Genomic DNA, 24,866 nt, shown 5'->3' on the forward strand with positions numbered 1-24,866 from the left:
AGCGCAAATGTAGTCAACCTTTTAAGCGAGATCGATCAACTGCAGACCAGACAACAAACGACGGAGGCTCCAGAAAAGTGCAATCAAACGATGAGTTTATTAGCACCGGAGAAGACATATCAGGATATGTCCTCTGACAAAAATACATGTTGAGAACACTTTTAAAGCACTGGGGTATCCCCCCCCCCCCCCCCCCCCCCCCACCACCACCCATGGCGTCAACACAAGACAAAAGTTCATCGTGTACAGTCAATGGTATATCTTGTACATCTTCAATAGTTATAAACAGACATATAACAGACATATAACTTCCCCTTTCTGCAACACCTTCCATGCACAATCATAGTCTTAAGCCTTCAGGGTGTCTGAGGGCTGGTTATAGCCTCCAGTCATCTGTTACCAAGTAGGTAAAAGGGCAGCCAGTTACAAAAAGGTCAAAGACACTTGGGCCTGCGCTCAGGCCTGTTGCTAGATTTATATATTGTAAGCATGCATGCAATTAACCTGCTATGTTCTCATCTTCCCTCAACATGTATCACCTGGACACTCTCACCAGTGAAGCTTAAAACCCTTTTGGACGGAACATCAACTCTAAACAAGCACAGTTATGCATTGTGTATAGAATGAACTCAACCTGTGAATAGAATGAATGTGTTGACAAACATATTCAGTGCAATATGAACCCTGTAAGAAATATTACTCTTAAAGTAATACTATAAAACATGTTATCAATGCATTCATCATAAGGCAGATTACATGATAGCAATACAAGAATCTCTGAATCCCAGCACCTGACTCAAATCTGAATTTACTGCTCCAGAGATCCCACTGAGAGCTCCACAGCAGCTGGGTCCACAGCAGCTGGATCCACAGCAGCTGGGTCCTCAGGTTTGATCTGGTAGCTTTTCTGACCCGGCCCACTGAGGATCTGTGACTCCTCCCAGTCTCAGTGGTCAGGTGGATGCTGTGTAAACAGCACTGCACACTGACATGAACAGAGGAAATGTTTGTATCTGTATCTGCTGAATACACTCAGTGATGGAGCCTCAGAGGTCACACAGGTCAGATCGACAGTCAACCTTTAGGGATCTCCTTACCTGGATCACTGAGCGTGCATCAGGACATTTTTACATGGAAACATGTATGATTTTGGTTCAACACACAGCTGTGTTTATTTAGCAGTGACCATGCTGTTGGGTAAGAGAATATCCTGAAGTATCAGTGGGAGGGTTTACAGGTTTATGTTCATCGTCCAGACCTCAGTAACAAATTTAAAGACGATGAAGTTAGTTTTTCACCTCGTATGCTGAAGTAAACTTACTGACTGATAAAAATACTTTAAAAACACATCAGAGTTCCACAGTGTCGCGATCTGCAGCAACAGATTATGTGGAGAGAGGAGGAGCCAAATGTAGACAACTGAGGCGAGAGTGAGGTTAAACAGAAAGAGAGTCATTTATTGAGGCTGGAATGTTGACATACATAAAATGTGAAACCGAGACTAGACTCACTGACTAAACTGGGAAAACTAAAGCAAAAAACAAGACTGGAACATGAGATTGGGACGCGGGAACTGCACCATGACATGAGAGACACAGGAAATACAGACAACCTGACAGAGGAAAACAGACACAACATAAGCACACAAGGGTAATTAGGGAGAGTGGACCTGACAACACAAAGGAAGCAAAACTACACACACTGAACACACGACGTGACACTGTCAAAGTAAAACAGGAAACACTAATTCACGCAACATGACACAGGAGATGGTAGGGAAGAACTAGATGGACTTGGAAGACAACGGGAAGAGACGCACATGATGGACTGGAGAGAATGTACAGGAGGCACAATACAGACAGAGGAGACATACACAGAGGACAGACTTACACAGGAAACAGGGATGAAGTGATAAACTCAAACCTAACTAATCCATACTGACAGTAAACACTAGAACTTTTCTCCAACACAGCAAAAGAGGAACCAAGATACAGAAATACTGCAGATGCTGGTACGCTGACACACAGTCTGCAGCTCAGAAGGCATGCTCAGTGGTGACATCAGCAGTGACATCATCACCATCTTCAGCCAGTCCCTGACCTCCTCCATCACGCTGGCTCATCTCCATGGAGACGGCCGGTTTGTTTGGTGTCTTCCTGCTCCAAGAGATGGACAGCAGCAGACCAGTGGAGATGCAGTATGGACAGAAGACCACTAGATGGCAGAAGAGTCTGAGCACAGACTCACAGGGGAGAGGAGCTGAAAGAGGAGGACACAGAGGAGGAGTCAGGAGAAGGATACATAGGAGGAGCCAGGGGGAGGACACAGAGGAGGAGTCATTAGGAGGACACAGAGGAGGAGTCAGTCAGAGTCTGTTTTGTCTGTTTGTACTTGTTTCTCATGTTTGTCGACTCTAATCTGACATTCGAGTCATTGTTCAGAGTAATAGCAGTATTACTTCCAGTGTGGTTCCTGATGGTTTTAAACATGCAATTGTAAACCTTTTTTTTTTTTTTTAAATGGCCTTGATCCTTCAGCTTGCTCAAAATTTAGATCCATTTCAAAGCTTCCATTCCTTTCAAAGTTATTGGAAAAAATAGTTTTTACCCAACTGAATAAGCTTTTAGATACTAATGGTGTCATGGAGGGTTTTCAGTCTGGTTTTTTAACATCTACACTCCACTGAAACAGCACTTTTACGTGTTTTTAATTATATCTTTTTAGAAAATGATTGTGGAAGTTCCGTGATCCTTGTGCTTTTACATCTTACTGCAGTGTTTGATACTGTTGACCACAATATTCTTATCTCTTGTTTGGAACACCTGGTTGGCATCAAAGGTGCAGCACTGGATTGGCTTTGTTCATATTTGAGTTGCAGAACGTTTAGCGTTGAAGTTGAAAATTCTGAGTCCACCTCAGCCCTCCTTTCTTGTGGGGTGTCCCAGGGCTCAATCCTTGGCCCTGTTCTTTTTTTCATTATACCTGCTCCCTTTGGGGTCTATTTTTAGAAAACACAAAATACCCTACTTTTTGAGTTTCAATGAGAGTAAAACTGAGGCGACTGTATTTAGACCTAATAATATTTCATGCAACCCGCTTGGGAATTGTGAGTGACGTGCTGTTATGTTAAACAGTGTATGACAAATTTGGGAGTCATTATGGACTCAGATTTTAAATTGGACAAACATATTAGTTCTGTGTTGCAAAAAAGCTTTTTCCAGTTGAGACAAATAGCAAAGCTGAAGTCAGTTTTGGCATGGAGAAGGTAATACATGCCTTTATTTCAACTCGGCTTGACTACTGTAATGCACTTTATTATGTTGTAGTGAGCCAAGGATCTATTGCACGTCTTCAGCGCATTCAAAATGCTGCTGCCCGCCTCTTGGCTGGTACCCACATGACATGAACATGTAACACCTATCCTGTTCTCTCTTCATTGACTTCCTGTTCATGACAGAATCAATTTCAAAGTGCTAAAGCTGATTTATAAATGCCTTAATGGTCTTGCTCCCCCATACCTTTCCGTATATTTCTTCGCGGACCCTTAGATCAGCTGACCAGCTGCTTTTGGTTGTCCATTAATCTAGACCAAAAAGTAGAGGAGAACGAGCCTTTTCAATTATGGACCCCAAATTTTGGAATACGCTGCCTTTAAATATTAGACAGGCATCTTCATTTCCTGTTTTTAAGTCGTTTTGAAAACACACCTTTTTTTGATAGTGTTCAGCTTGGTGTGAGTTGATATGTTTATTATGTGTGTTATTATATTTATGTGTGAGTGTCAGTGGTTTTATCTTGTGTTTAACTCATTTGCTTCTGTACAGCACTTTGGGCAAACTTCTGTTTTTAAATGTGCTGTATAAATAAATTGGATTTGGATCTTCCCCACTGACCTTTGACCAACAGCTGTACATGGATCTTCTTCAGATCGTCTCCAGCCCTGCGGGTGGTGCAGGTGTAGTTACCACTGTCAGAGACTGTGGGGTTTCTTAGAGTGAGGCTGAGGTCTCCAGTCTGCAGAGCGTCGACTCTCATCGATGTTCGACTGAAGTAACGATGGTTCTGATCTTTAAGATCTACTCCGCTCTGCAGACGTACGTGGACTGTTGGGACCTTCAACTCATCACGATCCCACACTGCTGCTGTGGCACTCCTGGAAACATCAGCTGGTACCTGACAGGGCAGCAGGACAGACTCCGCCCTCTCAAACACCTCCACCCCTGGGGCATGCTGGGAGTCTGAGGATAGAAACATGAAGCACGTGTGATCGAGTGCAATGAAATGAAGCTGCAGGACAGAAGAACTCCAGAGGTGAACGAGGAGATGATACTGAAGGATAGATGTGTCGCATCTAAATCACACATGGTTTTAGGTCATTATGGGCGGAGTCTCAGAACTTTAACTGCAGTTTCAGACCTGCTGCTGGAAACACACGACTCATCATGCAGGACAAATTTCCAGCCTGTGACTAGAGAAGATCCCAACATCCATCCTTTTCTGTTAAAGATGATCAGAGTGCTAAAACAGCTTTTTCTATATGTGCTAGTAATAAATCATATTTACTCCTAATCAAAGATATAATTCATATATAAATCTGATCAATACGTTAAAGGAGAAATGTAGCTTTAGCAGTGAACATTATTTTGTGTCTTCCTCTGATCAGCTGATCCAAGTACACAGAACAGAGAAGCTTGGATGGAAAAATTGACATATTTGCTAAGAAACCAAAAGGCCAAATTCTACGAAATTTGGAACAAATGGATACAATTTATTACCCCCACCAGAGCTGACTTCACTTGATTCTCACTGTTGCCTGTTTTTTGTTTTTTTGTTTTTTGTACTATTATTATTTGTTTATTTATTTACTTGTTTACAATGACAGCAGCACGGACCTCCCCCCAATTTGTGCTTATAGTTCTATGTAATGTGTTCTAAGCATCTCCCTTTGGAGAGCAGGTGAACAACTCTCCCAGTAATGGCCAAAGGAGGGTAATATGTATTTGTTGATTATTGTTGTTTATCATCTGCTCTCCTAAACTAAATCTAAAAACCCAGAATGGACTCTGTTCATATGTTACTTGTATACTGCTATGCAGATGCTTTATGTTGTCCTATCTCTACTTGTCCAATCCAAATAAAGATATAATTTTTAAAAAAAGAACAGAGAAGCTTTATTTACCAGCCTATCAGCTTTAAACGGTGAGTCAGATAAAGGAGAGAAGAAAAAGGGAGTGAAGCACAAAAAAACTGGTCTCATGACTATACTCCGAGGATTGTAAGACATGATGATGGAGCAGTGACCACAGAGCACCTACATCACCTCAGAGTTCCTGTTACCTTCAACTCACCTGTAGAAACGGTCAGAGCAGACAGCAGCAGCACACACACACCTGTAACAGGACAGAGGTCACTAAAGGTCACCAAAGGTCAGAGGTCATGATGAGGACAGACAGGTGTAGGAACATCAGCTCACCTGCAGCAGTCAGCAGAAACAGGCCTGAAACTGAAGAACACACTGATCAGAGATCAAATGGTCACATGACCAAAGAGAAGCATTCAGACTGCAGTGATTGGTTACTGTTCACACACATCAATAACCCACAGCGCCCTCCAGTGGTGGAAACACAGATAATACATGAAACATGAAGGAGACTCACAGCAGAGGCAGACGCTCCGTCTCAGACAGCCGTCACCTCCACAGCTCCACAGGTCTGCTCCCCGACCTCCTACATCACACAGAGAAACATCAGCACAGGAAGAGCTCTCCATGGAATTTAAACTGCTCCAACAACACCACAGAAAAAAATATTTAATGTGGATTATTAAACATTAGGTGTCCCTCTTCCAACTCTCTATTTGTACATGACTTGATAATTGATCAACAAATTGATTTACTATGCCTTACAGAAACCTGGTTGCAGCAGGATGAATATGTTAAAGGAATCAACACCCCAGAATCACTCTAAGTTTCTGTCTGATTTCTCAGACTTTTTATCTGATTTAGTGTTCAGGGTGAGTGCAGGGAGAATGTGTGGGAGTGACACTCCTGTTATGTGTGTGAATGTCAAGGAGGGAGAAAGTATGAGCTAGTGAATTCCGGCTCTTTTTAGAAAGCCGGCTCTTTCGGCTCCCGACTGGCTCTTCAGGTTGTTTTGTTGCTTTAATTAATTTATTATTAACAACAACATAAAAGTATGCACAAAATGAACTACTAATGTAAAAAATGTGTTTTTTTTTATTTATAAATGTTTATCATATAATATTATTTTATTTATTCACAGAACACAAAATGTAAAAAAAAATAAATTATAAAGTACAAAAACAAACTATTTATAATTCAATTTTTAACTATTTAAAATTTCAGCTTTTTTCCTTTTAAACCAATTCAAAATGAAACAACACAAAACACTGCAAACCACAACAAAATAAAATATGGATTAAAATATGCAAAACAAAAAGAAAAAATGAACAACCAGACCTTTAATTAAGGGAAAGGTTGGCATTAAATACCAAGTGCCTCAGCTTTGAGGAGCTGATCCGGTTTCTTCTGTCAGTAACTATCTGTCCTGTTTTGGAGAAGATTCTATCAGAGGGGAATGATATTGCCACGTCTCCTTGTCATCTCCTGGGTAAGATGTGAATAAATTGAATTCCTGATCTACCACCAGCTCAATGAATCTGCACTTCTCTGCAAAGGGGCTCATCAATGTAGGATCTCACTTCCAGTATTGCATCTGCTGAGGGATTCCTTCTGGCAGTGTCTCTACTTGCTCGTTCTTCAAAGAACCTCCAAACAGCAGATGCTTGTTGCTTCTTTTGTTCATCCACTTCTGCCTCTTCTCCCTCTTAGTCCACTGACAGTGGAGTTGGTTGGCTGGATCTTGCTGCTGAAGTTAATTTCTGAAAAGCTTCATCCACCGCTCTGTTGTCATTAAAGACCAGCTTCTTAAATCTTGGATCAAGAATGGTAGTTTCAGAGAGAACAGCGTTATATTCCATTCTGTGGAATCTTTTGTCCATGGATGCACAAAGAGCATCCACCAACTCTATCACTTTTCCTGTAGTTACTCTGGTTTGGCATTCAGCTGTCACTCTCTGCAGACCCTTGCACAGGATTAACATTTTGGAGGCTGTGACACGTCTGGAAAAAAGTAAAGACCAAGTTTCAAAATAGTGCTTTTTTGAAATTCAGCAGTATATTATTATTCATGATGATGTCTAATCTGCTTTCCATACAATCAATGCAACCAGCAATGCAACAAACTACTACTACTACTATAATAATAATAATATTAATAATAATGCAGTAACATTTGCACACTCACCTGATTGCACTGATCTCCACGGTGACCTGCTCAAATGGCTCCAGAACTGTAGTACCTCCCATTCCTCGTGGCTCAGAGGGTCGACCGGTGCATTGATAACTGCCAAGGTAAAGATGACTGCATCCTTGGACTGCATATGAAAGGTTGAGTTCCATCTTGTGATACATTCTTGTTTGAGCTTTAGCTCAGGCATGCCCATCTGTTGTTGGGTAGATTTGAGCTTGTGTGTGGCTGTTGTGCTCCAGTGGAAAAATTCCACTATCGCCTTCACTTTGTCCACAGGTGGCTTCATCGCCTTCAAAGCATCTCTTACAACCAGATTAATTGTGTGCGCAAGACATGGGTGGTGGGTCCATTTCAGAATTTTAATTGCTTTTGTTTTGTTAGCTGCATTGTCAGTAACACAGCAAACTACTTTGTTTTCCACATCCCACTCTTTTGCCACTTTGAGCAGCTCTTCTGATAAGTTCTCAAAAGTGTGTCTGTTGCTGAAGTTTTCAATAAACTGACACGTAACTGACAAGAAGGATGTGGTGGTTTGGGATGTCCAGCTGTCAGTTGTTAGACACACTGCTGTGGCTTTTTTAACCTTCTCTTGGAAGGTTAAAAATGCACTGGGATTAAGTGCATGTATCAAAGTCCTGAATCCTTTATCATCCACAACAGAAATGGTTGGAAAACAAGTGCTATCATTTTTCCAGTTCTTTATCAATTGTGTTCTGTCGTGCTGGAGTCACAGACTTCTGCAAAAACTGTCTCATAGAGATCTTGGTTGGTTTAGGTGGTGTACTGCATGGCCAGATAACAAATATCTTACTTACTATTACTTACTATCCTACATATCACTGTGCAGGTTTCTCACCTTTAGGTTTCCCGCAGAAGGACAGAACTCCAACCAGAACCAAAACCAGGAGAACCACAGAGCCTAGACCTGCTACAACTGGGACCAGGATGGACGAGGGAGGAGGAGCATGAGGATGGGAGAAGGTTGGTGGGTGGATGGAGAGAGTAGATGTAAGAGGAGGAGATGAAACAGGAGGAGGATCTGCAGGAGAGATGATGCACATGACTCAGTCAGTTTATTATCATGTCAGCAGGTTAGTTCATGTCTATAAACAGGGAGTGATGTCATTGTCCTGACCTCTGACCCTCAGAAAGCTCTCTGGAGACTTTCCATCCTCGTTAGTAGAACAGGAATAGAAACCTTCATCAGCCTTCTGGACTTTAGTCAGGATGTGCTTTTGTTTAGGATTATTTTCCGGTGGACTCCCTTTAATGAAGAAATAAGCTGCAGCTGTTTTCCCATTGCTGCACTCCAGAGTGACATCACTTCCTGTCCACACAGGAAGTGCTGGGATCAGCAGAATCACACCTTTAACTGACAAACAGAGACAAACAGAGTTAATGAGAGCAGATAAACATCCAGATGTTGTAGCAGCAGCAGATGAAGCAGTTTGTGTACCAGTTACAGTGATGTTGATCGGATCACTCTGTCCAGAACTGGTTTCACACCAGTAAGCTGCAGAGTCTGACTCGGTGAGAGATAAGAGGATGCAGGAGGAACTATTAAACGGCCCAAAGCTTGAAGCTGCAGCTGCTCCACAGTCCTCAGTGGGTCCTCCTCTGGTCCTCTTCACTGTCCATCCATCAGCTGTCTCTCCATCATCAACACAACTGAGAGACACTGAAGATCCACTGAAGAACTGCTGAAGGTTTGGACTGACAGACAGAGACACTGGAGAAACACACACACACACACATACACACACACACACACACACACACACACACACACACACACACACACACACACACACACACACACACACACACAGTAAATGTATTTGTGTTCTTGTTGGAGTCTCACTGATTGTTTTCACGTCATCAACTCACCTGCAGAAACAGTCGGTGCAGGCAGCAGCAGCACACACACACCTGCAACACATACACAGCGTTATAACACACACCTATCCTTGTATTTGTTACATTGTAGGGACACATGACCAGAACATGCATCGTGGGAACCATAATTTCTGGTTGTTCTACAGCACTAAAAAAAAGTCAGACATTACCTGCAAAAGCATCTAAACCACATTTTCACTTTAAGTGATCAATCAGACAAAATAGACAATAGCAACAGCTGTCTGGGGACCTGACAGGTATTTAGTAACAGGTGGGGTCCAGGAAAACACATTGCCTGGTTTTTCTTATTTTGTGCCATTTAACACATTTCCAGATACAATTTACGTCATGGAACCAGTTAAAACCTGTGACTGGCAAGCTGTTTCTTGAACAACCAAAAGTTTGGTTAAGCAGTTTGTAACAGTCACAGTGGTGTGGTGTCTCTTTAATGTCGAGGGTTTATGATGTCATTAGTATGCGCCACTGCCCTCTCTGTGATTTATGGGAGCAACGTGCTTGCACGCGAATACATGGAGAGAGACAGACTTTATATGTTTTACCTCTCCAGAAACCTTTGCAACATTACAGAACACTGTCTGTCATGTTTGATAAGCAGCAGCCGTTCAACTGTGAAGATCTCAGTACCAGTGTGATCATGTATTCTTCCTACTATTCTGCTAAGGTTTCTACTGCCTCATCTCAACCACTGAACACAACCCAACGTTACAAGTTCTACGACAATAACTTTGTTATACAGTATAGGCTCAATGATTTTAATTCATGTCAGTTACTAATTTATTTATTTTCAGCATTGTGCAAAAGTATTTCTATAGTTTTTTTTTTAATGAAGCAGGACTTTTGTATAATTTTTAACGTGTTCTTGAACAACAGTTCTCTTTATGATCATCTTTCCAGGTTTTACTTTGGACATGCTCCATGGATCTTTCTCTCATTTCTATGTGAGTCCTTGTACGTGACCATTTTCAGAGTAGTCCTGGAACGAAGGTGAGGGGAGGCTGATCGCCTCAGTGGGACACACTTCAGAATAGGTTGTTGGATTGGAAGGAGACTGTGCTCATTAAGGAGGATGAAAGCCTCGGCACTGTGTGAAACACACACAGAGACATCAGCCAATGACTCACATCATCTTCACATGTCACAGAATCTGTTTCCATCCATGGAATCAGAGTACATGAAGGATTGTTTACTGTCAGCTGTGCTGTAACACAAAGTGACCACTGAAACCCTCCAACGGGACCTGCTCAGAGGTCAGCTGTGTTTCGTCTCACACTCTGATCCAATAATTGAGTGAAGGACTCACCGAGGAGGAGGAGCAGAGGAGCCGTCTTCATGGCGTCTGGATGTCAACTGAGGGTGTGCGGTCTTAGCGGACGCCTCAGGCTTTGGTTTTATCACTTCCTGTTGTCACGTCAGCTGTGTGTCCGGCTCACAGAGGTCCTTCCTAAAGTGTCCCAGCTGTCCCTCTCAGTCCATCACAGCTCCATGAAGCTCAGCGAGAACACGCTGACTCTGCAGCCATCCACACACTCATCCAGCTCTGGCTAACCCTTCCAATCCAGCTGATGGAGCTCCAGAGTTACTGATCTGGATCAAACACTTCATCATTGACAGGCTGATGCTCTCTGGCTGTTTCACACATCCGCAAAAAGCCAAAAATACCCCAAAAAGATGACGTTGTGGTCTGTACAGTTTGTGTCTTCTTCTGTAGCTCAGATCTATTGAAAGCAGAAGAGAAACTGCTGATAAGATCAGCTCAGCTCTTTGCCCAAGTTAAAAAAAACTGCTGCTGCTGTCTTTATGTCCAGAGCACGACTCAGTACTATGCTGGACTTGTTAATAATTGGTGGTGTACCAGGGGCTTCTGTTTAAGACTATGGTTGCTCTTCACCGTCACTGTTCGAGACAGTCTGTTGGGGGACAGCTAATAGGGCCTATGCCTTCGGCTGCACGGGCTACACCGGCCTGGCTATCAGGTTTTTAGGCCTGCAAAACCGAGTCTCCAGTTCAGTGATCCTGGCCTCCAGAGCTACAAATAGTCTACATGTCAGCTAAAAGCTAAGCTAAGCTAAATATAATTAAAGATAAAGATAAACTAAGATAAATATAATTATCAAGTGAGTAAACAGCAGGTTTGCGTCGGATGAAGCACATGAGGATTACACTACGAAACAAGAAGTTCTCTGTAAGTTTTTAATTAAATTGAAATGCAGGTAAGCTACAAAAAAACACCACTGTGTGTTGTAACAGGAACAGGAAGGGACACTCTAACGCAGAGAGAGCCAACACCAAGTGAGAGCCCCAGTGTTTCATGTGGTGTGACACCAACAGTCACAAAGTGGGAACCACCATCTGCTCACTATGGCTGCCCCTCCATGAGCATGAGTTTTCCTTCCCACTGTCTCCAAAGCACTTGCTCATAGGGGGTCATATGATTGTTTAGTTTTCTCTGTTTTCTTTGGATATTTACCTTACAATATCATTTAGGTCAAAACTTTCGTACATCAACATCACTGTACATTCTAGTAGTAATCATAATAATATGTTCTGTCCTGGATAATTTACAGTCTAAGTTTACACCCAGCAGCCTGGTCTCATGGACCAACAAGCACACGTTCAATAGAAACCTTGTAATTAGAACCAAATGTCATATGAGGATGAGACACATTCAAAATATCTGTAATGTCCATTTAACTACTGATTGCACCTGAGAATATAAAACTAAGATTCTAACATGTTTGTTAACAATAAATTGTCATCAGTTACATCCATCAGTACCACTCCAACCACCTGTACTTCTTAAACAGTCATCTGTCATTTGAGTTAAAGCTGTGTAATCCCATTAATCCCATTAATATTAATACCTTTAATACCAGAACCATGAATAATGTTCAGTCTCAAATGCAGAATCAACATGTTTCTCTCTATTTTACTTTTGTAATAGAAACCAGGAGTTCCACTACCCTTACTTGTATTTGTATTACAGGTACAGTTTGAGTGATTGGTATAAGAATTTTTGTGTTACCTCAGCTCAGGCACAGGTATCAGAAGGAAAAATACAAAAAATACAAAGAAAATACAAAGAAATAAAAGTAAATATATATAATACATAAATAAAGTGAGGTGATGCACTATATACAACGGTAGCATACACAGTATGTGATTATGGATATGGTTGTGGAAATATGCAGGACATAAACTATATAGCTTAACATAACTATTGTACCACTACTATTCCTATGTATAGACATGTAGACACTAAATATACATACCTGCACATGTCCATACACATGGAAGGTCCATTATGCATGAAGTGGTGACCGTGGATGTTCACAGTGTCCAGTGACTTATGACATCATGATTGAGGAGTTATAGAGTCTAACTGCTGTTGGGATGAATGATCTGCGAAAGCGCTCCTTCCTGCAGCGAGGGTGTTTCAGTTTCTGACTAAAGGAGCTGCTCAGCACACTCACAGACTCATGCAGTGGGTGATGTGGTTTGTTCATGATGGATGTCAGCTTTATTAACATCCTCCTCTCACCAACCACCTCCACAGACTCCAGAGGACATCCCATCATGGAGCTAGACCTCCAAACGAGTTTGTCAGTCCTGCTCCTGTCCCTGTATCCACTCCACCAGCAGGCCACTGCATAGAAAATAGCAGATGCTACCACAGTGTCATAGAATGTCCTTAACAGAGTCCTGCAGGTATTTAAGATTTATTCAAGAGCTAGAGAGATGGTACGTGTAGTTTTAGAAATTTGAACAGAAAAGAAGGAAGTCAAAATTATTGGATTTGTGAAGTTGAACTTAATAAACGGTTCTAAACGATCAGCTTGTTTCATTGATAACGGCTCGATGAGTTATTCTGTGTTTGATCCAAGCTTCAGATACTGTAGCTGTCCTGATGTCGTGGAGATGGACCCTCACTCCTCCAATTCTGGCTCACCTTTAATAACTCACTACAGGTAGTTGTTTGTGTAGCCTGTTTGACTACAGGATGTGTGGTTTCCCTGTCAACTTCAGGTTTAACTCACATCGTACCTGGCTACACAGTCATGGTAACCATGGATACACTACTGTCTTAAAAACATTATATCAAAGTGTTTGTTGTTTGTGAAGACGCAGTACTGCAGGGTTGTCAGCAGGTGGCAGTGTTGAATGGTCACAGTGACATGTAGTTATTATGGGCCGTCTGGTTGTGATGCATGGCTGTGACCAGCAGAGGGCTCACGGCGCACCTCTGTCTATAACTCATGCTCTTATATAACTGAGGCTCTTATGTAAAACACATGAAACAGTCTCAGCACTGACAGAAAACTCATCCATCCTCTGGGAAGATGCTTGTCTCCATGACAACATCCTCAGGAACACATCACTGCACAGGTCAAACCAGGAGACACCCCCCCCCCCCCCCCCCCCCAAATGAAATACACATAAATAGTTTTTTGTTGTTTAATTTCTTGCTTTTTTTAATGTGCTGTTTGAACACAAGGACATTTTCAGGCAGGAGAAATCAACCAGTTACAAGCAGGTAACAGTAGATGACACCATACAGCAGGAACCTCTGATTGGCCAGGCCCTTTCTTTAAAGGAAGACAATTGGTGGACAGGAGTACAGGTAAGTGGGGGTGTTTCCCCGACGGAGCTGAGGACACTGACTGTATGTGTGTGTGTGTTGTCATGCTCAGCCCCATGGTGGAAACAGAAACACACATACAAACAAATAAATAACAAACAAAAGCAAACATTAACGACTTCCTACCTCGTTAACTAACCTAACTCACCCAGGTGAGCACTAATTGATTTTCTAACTAAGGAGCCAATCAGCTGCAGCCACACAAAAAGGAAAAGAAGAAACGAGGTGACATCATCACACTAAAGCTGCGGGAATAGAAACTAAAGCTAGCTTCCGATTGGCTGTGAGTTCAGCTGTTTCCGTGGCAACAAACGAGGAGACATTTATCATGGCCGATAAGACAAACCAGTTAGTGAACTGGTTTGTGGTTTCTGGACTGGGAATGATGTAGAAGATGTGCTTCATTATCAGAAAATTGAGAACTGACTCCAGACTGGCTGATTGATCAGTGACTATGAGGTCATTAATTACTGTGATTGGTCCTGATCGTTTTTTCTGATGACACAGCCGTGAAAGAAGGTGACGTCAGACAGGGAATCAGAGTTGATGTCTGAGTGTTTCTGTGTTCACATGTCTCATCTCTGACTTATTTAAAGAATGTCAGTGTAAACAAACACGTTGTAAACAAAAAAATAAATAAACAATCAATAAAGTGTACATTAAGGGATCAATAATTCTCTCTTTGATTCATGCAGACTGATCCACCATGGAGGTGAACACTGGCCTGTCACCGGCCTCCAGTGGCAGTGACATCAGACTATGTGTGTGTGCTGATTGGTCGTTTTGAGGATGGGTGTGTCTGAGTTAAAGCTGCACCGAGGGGTCCAATCAGAGAAAGAAACTGGGTGTTTACAACTACAAGGGAATCCACACTTTAAACAGTCAGTGAACGCACTGTCATCATGGTCAGTAATTGCATCATGACCTGGTCAGTGATCATCATCACGATCATCATCATCATCATGGTCACTGAATGCTTCATAATCATGGTCAGTAAACGCATCATGACCCTGGTCAGTGAACGCATCGTCATCATGGTCAGTAACTGTATCATGGCCATGGTCAGCGAACGCATCGCGATCAGGTCAGTAAACGCATCGTGGCCATGGTCAGTGAAATCTTCATAATCATGGTCAGTAAACGCATCATGATCCTGGTCAGTGAACGCATTGTCATCATGGTCAGTAAATGCATCGTGACCTGGTCAGTGATCATCATCACGATCATCATCATCATGGTCACTGAATGCTTCATAATCATGGTCAGTAAACGCATCATGACCCTGGTCAGTGAACGCATCGTCATCATGGTCAGTGATTGCATCAAGACCTTGGTCAGTGAACACGACATGGAAATATAAAATACAGCTGGTCAGTGTGAGGCTGTGACAGGAAGTGGAAACATCTGGATGAGTGCAGCTTTCACGTGTTTGTGTGTGTTTCTGTGTGTGTGTCTGTGTCAGTGTGTGTGTCTATTTGTCGTTGATTCGGAGTTTGAAGGAGATGCGTCCGGCGAACTTGTCCCTGTCACTGCCGGCGGCGAGCGTGTTGGAGGTCACTTTACACTCCACGTTGATGTCAGTGTTCAGAGAGGCGTTCAGGAACTTCACGGCCACTAGAGGCTGAGTGTAGTTCACCTGAGACAGTAAACGCATCGCATGTCAGTATTAGTACAGTATTCTGTGTGTACTGAGCATGTACCTTAGTGTGTACTGAGTACTGAGTGAGTACCTGGGCCTTCTTGCCGTAATACGGGTAGTACATGAGGTTGAAGGTCCCATTAGGAGGATAATAAGCCAGAGGTCCGATCTTGTCGCTGTCCTCCCTCTGCACACAAACACACTGATCAATACTTCTGATTGGTCGTCAGTAAGCTTCAATAACCTGTAACTGGAGGTTACTAACACGTAACTCTGCTGTGATTCTGTGATGGAGGCACTAAGGGACTCTATCATGATCTACTTCCTGGTCTGCTGGTCTTACCCACTCATTTTCACCCACTCTGTACCTCTGAGGATGGAGACGACACAGGTGAGATGAAGACAGGTTCACAGACAGACAGACAGGTTTAATGGAAGACAGACAAGTTTACAGACAGACAGGTTTACAGACCTTTGCTGCACAGGTGACATAAGGAGACTGTCTGTCCTTCCCCGGTAACATCCCGATCACCTGCAGCAGGTAGAAGAACAGCTCGTGAGAATGTCATTGGAGGGTTTGAGGTCTCTTTTGATTGGCCGCTTCCTGAAACCTACAGACTGGAAGGACTTTGCAGTAACACTAGAGTGTAACGGCTTAACATGGGGGTCAGAGGTCATACCCGGTTCAGTTTGATGAGGATGCAGGGCTGTCCTTTGTCGTAACCATAGAAGCGATCCGAAACCCCCGAACACTCCTCCAACACCGTCCGATTGAACTGACAGGAACGTTTGGGATTGTTCCTCACCTGCAGAGAGAGCCAGGTGCAGGTCAAACAGGTGTGGGTCAGACAGGTGTAGGTGAGGCAGACAGGTGTAGGTCAAACAGACATGTGTAGGTCAGACAGGCATACCTCTCCGCTGTCCTCTTGGATGAAGTACTCGTCAGGTGTGCATTCATCGTTGGTCTGAACCTGATAGCTGTCGTTGTACACTGCAGACACATAGGTACAGACACAGGTGTGACAGGTAAGTGGGCAGGTAACCTTTCAGTTATATTGATAAGTTATTAAAAAAGGCGGGGCTCTTACGGGACAGGAAGGAGTTGAGATTGTGGACGAAGCCGTCCCAGCTCTCGGTGTCTGAGGTGGAGAACGTGATCTCCAGCTGGTTTCCCTTTGGGCGAATCATCATCCCTGAAACAGGAAGCAGGTCAGCGCTAACCAATCACAGCTGAGCCTCATTATCTCTGTTGATAAACCCCACCCCTCTCTGTTGTAGGTGTGGTGTCCTCACCTGGAGTGGCCAGCCGGTCCTGCCAGGTGGGCTTGTAGTCGTCGAGCGTGAGCAGCATGATATACATGGTGAAGGCGAACATGCCCGCCAGAAACAGGTAGAAGATCAGGTAGAAGAGCAGGATCAGCCCTGTGGAGGGAGGTGATACCATGGTTACTCAGAGCACAGCATGCCCCTCCCCCCGTTCCCTCCCCTCCTCTAATGTCATCTTTATAATCCTCTTGTGCTTAGCCCCTCCCCCACCCCTCCATTCATACTGAAGTAGGTCATCGGTGTAAGGGGGAGGAGGAGGTACTGTAATCTGCTCAGCCTCTGTTCCTCTTCATCCATCGTCTGATTCCAGCTGACCTCAGAGGGGCTATGATGGTCACATGACAATATCTATGGCAGACTCAGAGGCTCGCTGCCATCATCCAACACTAAGAGAACAAAGAGGTGAGAGACTCAAACGCTCACTGAGAGCCTTCATTTCCTCGTCAGACAAAACACCTGGGAACACTTGCAGGTGACCCTGATGCTACAGTGGCAGAGAGCTGGTGGAGAACAAACAGGTCCTCACTGTCCTGTATGTCCCCCATGACTGATTTCATCACAGTAGATGTCTTTCTGAAAGTGCAGTAGCTACGTTTAAGGATGCAATATACCCACTGTTGTCATCTTCAACACACTGTGCAGCTACGGGAACACTACTCCAACAGAGGTTTTACTTGTTCACTGTGACAGCCAGTGGGCTAGCCTTGCTTTCCTGTCGCCTGCCTCTTTCAGGTATCTAGTTGGTGGAGCTGACCCAGTTTCAGATGCAGCACACCTTAGTAGGCCAGTCCCCAGTGTGTTATAAAGAAACTCTGACAGAACATCCAGGTCTCCTTCTTGGCTCCTTATGCTTCCCTGGGTGATCGAGAACGTAAAGAAACATTTTTAAAAATGATTATTCAAAAAATGATTTAATATGGATGCAATATGAGCAGAGTTTTACAGGCATAGCGCAGAAGAATGTAGCCTCATAGGTAGTGTAATCTGTGCTGCAGGGAGAATGAGTGGCGCTGCCCCTTCCGTTATGTGTGTGTGAGTGCAAGGGAGGGAGAAAAAGGAGAGTAAAAAGTAAATATACACTGCAGACATTGAGTCTGTCCATCATAGTCTGGTATGGTGTCTCCCTCCTAAACAGTTGACCTGTCACACTGCTTCACATTGCTAGACTGCAATTGTACTTTATATACACTCTATCGTATTCATTTCCGTAATCCTGTATTTTATGTATATAGAATTATTATTTTGTTGGTGCCGTTTACATGTTGTTGTGTTTTACATTGTTGTGCTTCAGAGACACCATGGACCGGAACCAAATTCCTTGTATGTGTTTGCACATTAGGGCTGCCACGATTAGTCGACTAGTCACGATTACGTCGACTATCAAAATCGTCGACGACTGATTTAATAGTCGACGAGTCGTTTGAAGCTTTATAAGATCACAAAAGACGCAGGAATAAGTAGTAGGATTTAAGAGTGTAATAACGGACTGAAACAGAAGATGGCAGCACTGCAGGTACAAGGATGCCAGCTGCGGTTAAACCCCGAAGAAGAAGAAGTAGCTCTGTCCCAGAATTCATAGCGCAGCCCAGCTCAGTTTCCAACAATGGCGGCAGCTAGTTAGTTTTAATGTTACTCTTATTATTCTTTCTGGGTCACAAAATAAACTTTTAACATATTTTCAGGCGAGAATGTAACTGTGTAAACCTCAAATATCTGCTCAGTTTATCAAGACACCACATATTTTCAAAAGCGCTCCGACGTTTTCGGAGACGTCTGTTACCCACTAGCTCGATAGCTAGCCGGGGCAAGGCTCACTAGCGCCCGTGAGAACACCGGACTCCCGGCAAACTGTTTTCAAACCCACCGCCGTCTTTCGCTACTCAGGTTAAACATACATAAGTCAATTAGATAACTTAAAATGCTATTGTTTGGTTTTTTTAGTATTTTATTTGTTCCTGAGTAAATCGGTTTGGCTGAGATTAAAGTTATAGTTTTTACACAGCTGAATAAACGTCAAGCAGACAGCTGATTATTAGAAGTGTGAGATGCTCGAGAATATACTCAGGTGTCCTGTTATATTTTAGATAGCAAGGAGTTTATTAAACTTCACCAAAACAGTCTGAAAATTTCATTAAAATTTAATAAACTATCATCTTGTCTTTAGTTTAGCACATACCTTAAACACTTAAAGCTGTAAGCTAATGATAGTTATACAAGAGCAGATGCATGCTGGTGCAATAAACTGTACGTTTTACGTCCATTGGATGCATGATCTGATTAGTCGACTAATCGCAAAAATAATCGGTGACTAGTCGACTATCAAAATAATCGTTTGTGGCAGCCCTATTGCACATACACCAATAAACGCGATTCTGAAATATAATAAGAAACCACTGCAGCCAGTGCAGAGTACGAGACAAGCCCAGTTGTAAGTAAGCTATTAAAACTCGACTGTATGCTGTGTTCACTGCCTCCAAAACAGAAAAGTTAAGTTGGGACAGCCTTTCAACACCTCTAACTTTCCAACAGTAGATTTTGACTATACCACTCTACCACGATAGAGCATGTTGATGGTGTCATCTAGCTGCACCTGTTTTGGTTGAAAGCATTGCAGCGGCTGCAAGCAACATCATCTGCAAATTATGCCGGGTGACAGTAAAAGCAAAGAGACAAAACACGTTTCGGAACATGAGGAAAGCCAAAAACTGCGCTTCCTCCACTTCTGTACCGTTGATTCATTAATGCTGAATTCTCTCGCAGCTGCTCTGTTCCCATGTTGTTGCAGTATATTAATGACTAACTTTCTATTGTGGATGGATTATCTCAGTTGTTTGGTCAGGAACTCCCATCCTAACTTTTATTGAGTGGAAAAAGGTTAGCGTTCATCCTCCAGCTTCACTGTGTTATGCTAACATAGCTGTGTCCAGGGGTCGGCAACCCTAGGCACGCGTGCCACCGTTGGCACGCGAAGGGTTAACTGATGGCACGCACAACCATAGCTGGACTGACCATCAGGCATTTGCTCGGTGGCCCGATGATATATATATTTTTTTTTTTGTAACCGTATAAACAATGAGAGGTGGTGGTTTGGCCAGATGCTGGCTGGTGTGTAAAAGTAACTCAGTTGTTTGGTGGTGGCTATGGCGGAGCTTCCACAGATTCAGTAAAATTAACAAGTGGTGGAGGCCAGCAGGTGGATGAGGGAAGGGGAGGCAGGAGGAGCAGAGACCCGAGGCGGCTGCCAGTCCGAGTGTCAGGTGAACTGAACTTCAGGTAAGAAGTTATGACCTGCAGTCTATCTGGGTCAGATATAAACCAAGTTTAGGTGGAGTTTATTTTCGTTGTGCTGACTTTTTACTGTCAGTTACAATAATTCGTACTGCGTGCTAACTAGCATGACGGAGTTTCTATACAGCTGGGTGGGTGCTATGATGTTACTGATAGTGAACTTTATTTTATCCATAAGGTTAGTTAGTGGAGTTGCCAACCGTCCCATACAAACGGAATCGTCCTGCATTCAGAGAAATTATTACGCGTTTCGTGTTGAGCTGAGAAGGAACACAGTTTGTCCCGGACTTTAGCTAGAATGAAAAGAAAGCTGGATTTATTCTGTCGTTACGCTGCACATCTGCATCTTCTTCTCCTGTCATTCTCTCCTGCTTCTACTTCAATCATGAAACTGATCAATGATCAGCTGATCGGCTTTTCTCTCTTGTTTATTTATCGCCCACTTTGCGCCAGAAAGAGGAAACCGCCGGATGTCGCACTAAACAACAGCAGGTTGTTTAAGCTTGATCAGCTGTTGTTAGAATTTATTTAATATTAATTTCTAGTATCAGCTGATGTTTGCTGGAGCCACAGCTGTAAAGCTGCTGGTCATGATATTGGTTTGTATATCTGGTGAGAGGGAAACATGAAGATGAAACCAGGAGATGTCCTTACTGAATCATCAGAGCTGAACAGGTGATGGAGAAACAGGTTTACCTTTTAGGTGACATGAATGAGTTGAAGGGAAGTTATGAACTGTTTCTGAGAGACAAATAAAACCAGGATCCTTTTTCTATGTAGCTGACAGCTGGTAACTGTGCAGGGGCGGGTCTAGCAAAGTTTTGCCAGGGGGCCAGGTAGGGCATTAACAGGGAAAGGGGGGCACAAAGAAATACTTTCTTATTCTGATTTAAAATGTCTGGCTGTTATTAAATAATTATCTGAAGCTTAAAACCAAAGTTTTTAAATGACGTAAAATGAATAGAAATCATACATATAACAACAAGACTGTACATCACTGTCACTGTCACTTTCTAAACTTCCCTTCATGTCTAAAATTTTAGACATGAAGGGAAGTTTTATATACCAGCCAGCCCAACTTCAGTAACCCTACAAACCTTACTGCTGTTTAGTTTTCTGTCTTCATTTATGTTGGAAGTGATAGCAGAGCTGTGTGTACGTCTTGCAGACGTGTTTCTTCACTATGACCTCTGACCTCTGACAGGAGCTCAGAGAAACACTGTGTCACTGCTGTGAACCGGTACTGTGTGAATGAAGCTGAGGTGACTGGTCCTCACGCTGGGTTCCACCCAGAGCACTACCACCCCTCCATCCTTCCTACAGACCTTCCACAGAAACTCCATCAGCTCTGTCCAAACACACCTTGTTCCTTTTCAGAACAATCTAGAACCTTCTATAACACTGGTACCCCCTCAAGGACCAGCTGAAATCATTCATAACAAGAACGTCTCCAGCGACCTTCTGAAGTCTCCCGAGTCTAACTGCCTGATTCTGGATGTTTTGTCTCCACCCACTATGGTCATGTGACCAGTAGAGTGACTACAACCTCCATCTGAGTCAGTGACATGTTGTACTGTCCCTTTAAGAGTCCTCAGGAGCACACTAAAGCCAACATATCTGCCCGTGTGTGAGTCTGTGTGTGAGAGAGAGTGTGAGTGTGTCTTAATCTGGATTAAACAGACGAGTTTGATTGGATGGTAATCTGAACACAAACACACACACACACACACACACACACACACAGACACACACACATTAAAGAGTGACCTTCATACAGGACATGGCTGTCAGAGGGCGAGCGAGCATCACTCTCACTCAGAGAGAGAGAGGCAGTGCCGCCACCATCACTGCTTCAGTATTGGGCATCATGAGAGTCAGCTGATCAGAGCTGATCAGGGTTATCAGTTATCAGCCTTCACTGTAACAGAATCAGACAGACGTTCCTCCTGATGTTTGATCACATCGATTATCAGTAACTGAAGTCTCTGACTGTATTGATCTCTGAGTCCACCTGTGACACAGTGAGCTGATTGGACCGTGGAACAGATCACCTGAGGATGGAGCTCTGAGCTCACAGACACACCTGAAAACAGCTGGAAACAGCTGACTCAGTCTGGGACAAACCAGATTTAAACATGTAAGACAGCCGAGGTGCAGACCAACAGAGCTTTCATCCAATCAGAAACAGCCTGGGACGATCACCTGAATGCATCCAGGTAAGCAGACGCTCAGGCAGTGTAAACAATGAGATTCACAGCACCTCCTCCCCACGTGTGGAAAGACAAAGGGAGGCGAGGTGCAGAGTTCTGTGGTGCTATAAACATATAAACGGTCTCATCTTAAACACTATCACACACCAGAAAAATAAAGTACTCTGTGTACTCTGTGTGTGATCTCTGCTGTGAGTGAGACCAGGAGCAGACACTAGGACAAATCTAACAAGCCACGTCACCTGTGACAGGCAGGTACACCTGGACAGGTGGGAGCACCCTGCTGACATCAGGAGCTCAGGTGTGTTAGTCCCGTCCTCAGCAGGCGTTCACAGGTAAACCCAGTGCTAACAAAGCTCCAACAGTCATTGATTATAATCAATACAACACATCAGTTCAGAGCTAAAACATCATCACGTCTGCCCTGAGGGTCCCACGCCACAGTTTGGAAACCACACGCTTTAGTTATCGATTAACCGGCTGCCCTCTGCTCCGATAATCAATAATCAGAGTGTGGCTGATAAACGGACCGTTAGCAGGATCGATCCGTGTGATCACAGAGTCAATAATCAGATGTGCGCGTGCACAGATACCGTGAACACACGAAACCGATCCGCGGACACGCGCGCGGACTCCATGATACTGACCCCAGCTGGCGGCGGTCCGGCCCAGCAGCTCGTGCGTCCTCGGGTTCCAGAAGAATTCCCGCCACTCGCTCGAGCCCTTCCGGTCGTCCTCCTTAGAGCCGGACATGATGGAGCTGACGGAGGTGATGGAGGTGATGAAAGACGAGGTGATGATGGAGGCTCTCCAAGTCCCTGGTGACGAGGATGCGGCTGACGGAGCGCGCGGACACTCTGGGATAAACTCCTCCCCTTCAGCGCCCGCTGACGTCACCGCCCCGCTCGCCAATCGCGGCGCAAGGAGACCCCGCCCTCTGCGGGGACAGACCCTGACGTCATGGACCGGACCGTGAGGGGGAACGTGACCGTGACGTCACTCACGTGTACCATAACCAGCTGCCGATCGACTGAGCAGACGTCATCACGCACGGCCAATTTATTAGAAACACCTGAGGACTGTAATCAGAATATTTTAGTAATCCCTGAGGAAATGACGTGTCACAGTACAAATACTACACATACCACAGGTTAGTATATAATTTTACTGATATATTACCCACAGATATTTTACACAAACTGTGTGTACAAATACTACAGGTTCATAAATACATGTATGTGTTAGTTATGATGATGCTGACTACATATGTGTTTGTAGTCATAAATCATAGAGCAGCTGATTTCGTCAGAATCAATAAACTCAGATTCATCCAAACAAAAATTGTAGTTTTTCTTTTAAATACTACGACTTTACAGAAGTGTGATGTATTTAATGTAGTTACATTTTGACACTGGCTTTACTCAGTTTGTAGATGTTTGCCATAGACTGTATCCAGTGTTTAGCTTACAGTCAAAAAATGATTAAGTTTTCCCCACTCACAATACCAATTAGTTCCCTAAACTTACAAAAAGTGTTTTTAAAATGTTGTCTTATTTCTTTAAAGTTGTATCTGAGTAACAGTTCTTACAGTGTGATCCAGTGCAGTACGCCAGCTATGGGACCAAAATGTAACTGTGACGTATTTGAAGCAAAGACAATATATTTAACATTTAAAAAGGTAAAAACAAATCATAAACATAAATTAGCCAAACTGTAGTGGTATTTTAGCACCTGTTAAAAGACGTGCAGCAGCATTACTTTGGACTGACTGGAAGCGATGGAGAGACGGGTGTTGAAGGCCAGTCTAGATGTGGGACGGCATGTAGCTGCAGACGAAAGCTTTATCTTTAAAGCAAACGTGTTATTATCATATGACTGATAAAACAGCTGGATCTCCTTCTCCCAATGACTGCAGAGCCTTCAGCCTCCACCAGTATCACAGTAGTCTGTACAGTTTAAAAGCTCACGGCCAGCTGAGTGCTGTATCCCATCATGCACTCTGCTCAGTAAACATGACAGAGCTGAAACAGAGTATGTCTGAGGACACAGCCTGAGTGTTTATGAAACATCATGCTGGTTTTAATAGAGCAAGCAGCTCGATCCACATATCGATAGTATTGACACCACGCTGGTATTAGTGTCGGATCAATACCACTGCAATACAGTTGATACTTTGTTTCTATCCTCAAAGTTCAGCACGAAGACCAGTGAAATGTGTTAAATGTGTATATTAACAGCCTACAGCACCTTTAAACAACAGAAGCTGAACCAAAGCTTTTCAGAAACAGGAACATTCGTGGACTCCAAAAAAAACTTTCAAAATAAAAGCTGAAAGGTGTGTTTTGTTGTGTTAACTAGTTACTGTGGAAAGTTAAAGTCCCAGTTATCGAGTGATCATTAAAATGTGTACAGAAGTAGTGCACTAACTTTAAACCGTGTGACAGCTGAGAGGATGATGGAAGTCTGAGTCCAGACAGCCCGAGACTGTTTAAACACGACGGCTGTTCACCGCTCAGCCA

At 43.4% G+C, this 24,866-nt stretch overlaps 1 protein-coding gene and 1 pseudogene across 2 annotated transcripts; both read right to left on the reverse strand.

The window, feature by feature from the left end:
- Positions 1–24,866, reverse strand: part of LOC135932642 (uncharacterized) — a 310,350-nt pseudogene that overhangs the window by 169,223 nt on the left and 116,261 nt on the right.
- Positions 13,690–23,225, reverse strand: LOC134624395 (sodium/potassium-transporting ATPase subunit beta-2-like). 2 transcript variants are annotated; one of them, XM_063469376.2, is made up of 10 exons: positions 22,995–23,225; positions 16,817–16,945; positions 16,612–16,716; positions 16,435–16,514; positions 16,204–16,329; positions 15,996–16,055; positions 15,867–15,893; positions 15,615–15,710; positions 15,085–15,520; positions 13,690–14,894 (listed from the first exon to the last, which is right to left on the reverse strand). In XM_063469376.2, exons 1-9 carry the CDS (start codon positions 23,098–23,100, stop codon positions 15,356–15,358), a joined length of 894 nt encoding a protein of 297 aa, XP_063325446.1. In that variant the 5' UTR covers positions 23,101–23,225; the 3' UTR covers positions 13,690–14,894; positions 15,085–15,355. The 2 variants fall into 2 exon arrangements, with proteins under 2 accessions (XP_063325446.1, XP_063325447.1); XM_063469377.1 differs by lacking the exon at positions 15,867–15,893.

This window comes from Pelmatolapia mariae, linkage group LG3_W (genome assembly GCF_036321145.2).
Source record: "Pelmatolapia mariae isolate MD_Pm_ZW linkage group LG3_W, Pm_UMD_F_2, whole genome shotgun sequence".
NCBI classification, from domain to species: domain Eukaryota; kingdom Metazoa; phylum Chordata; class Actinopteri; order Cichliformes; family Cichlidae; genus Pelmatolapia; species Pelmatolapia mariae.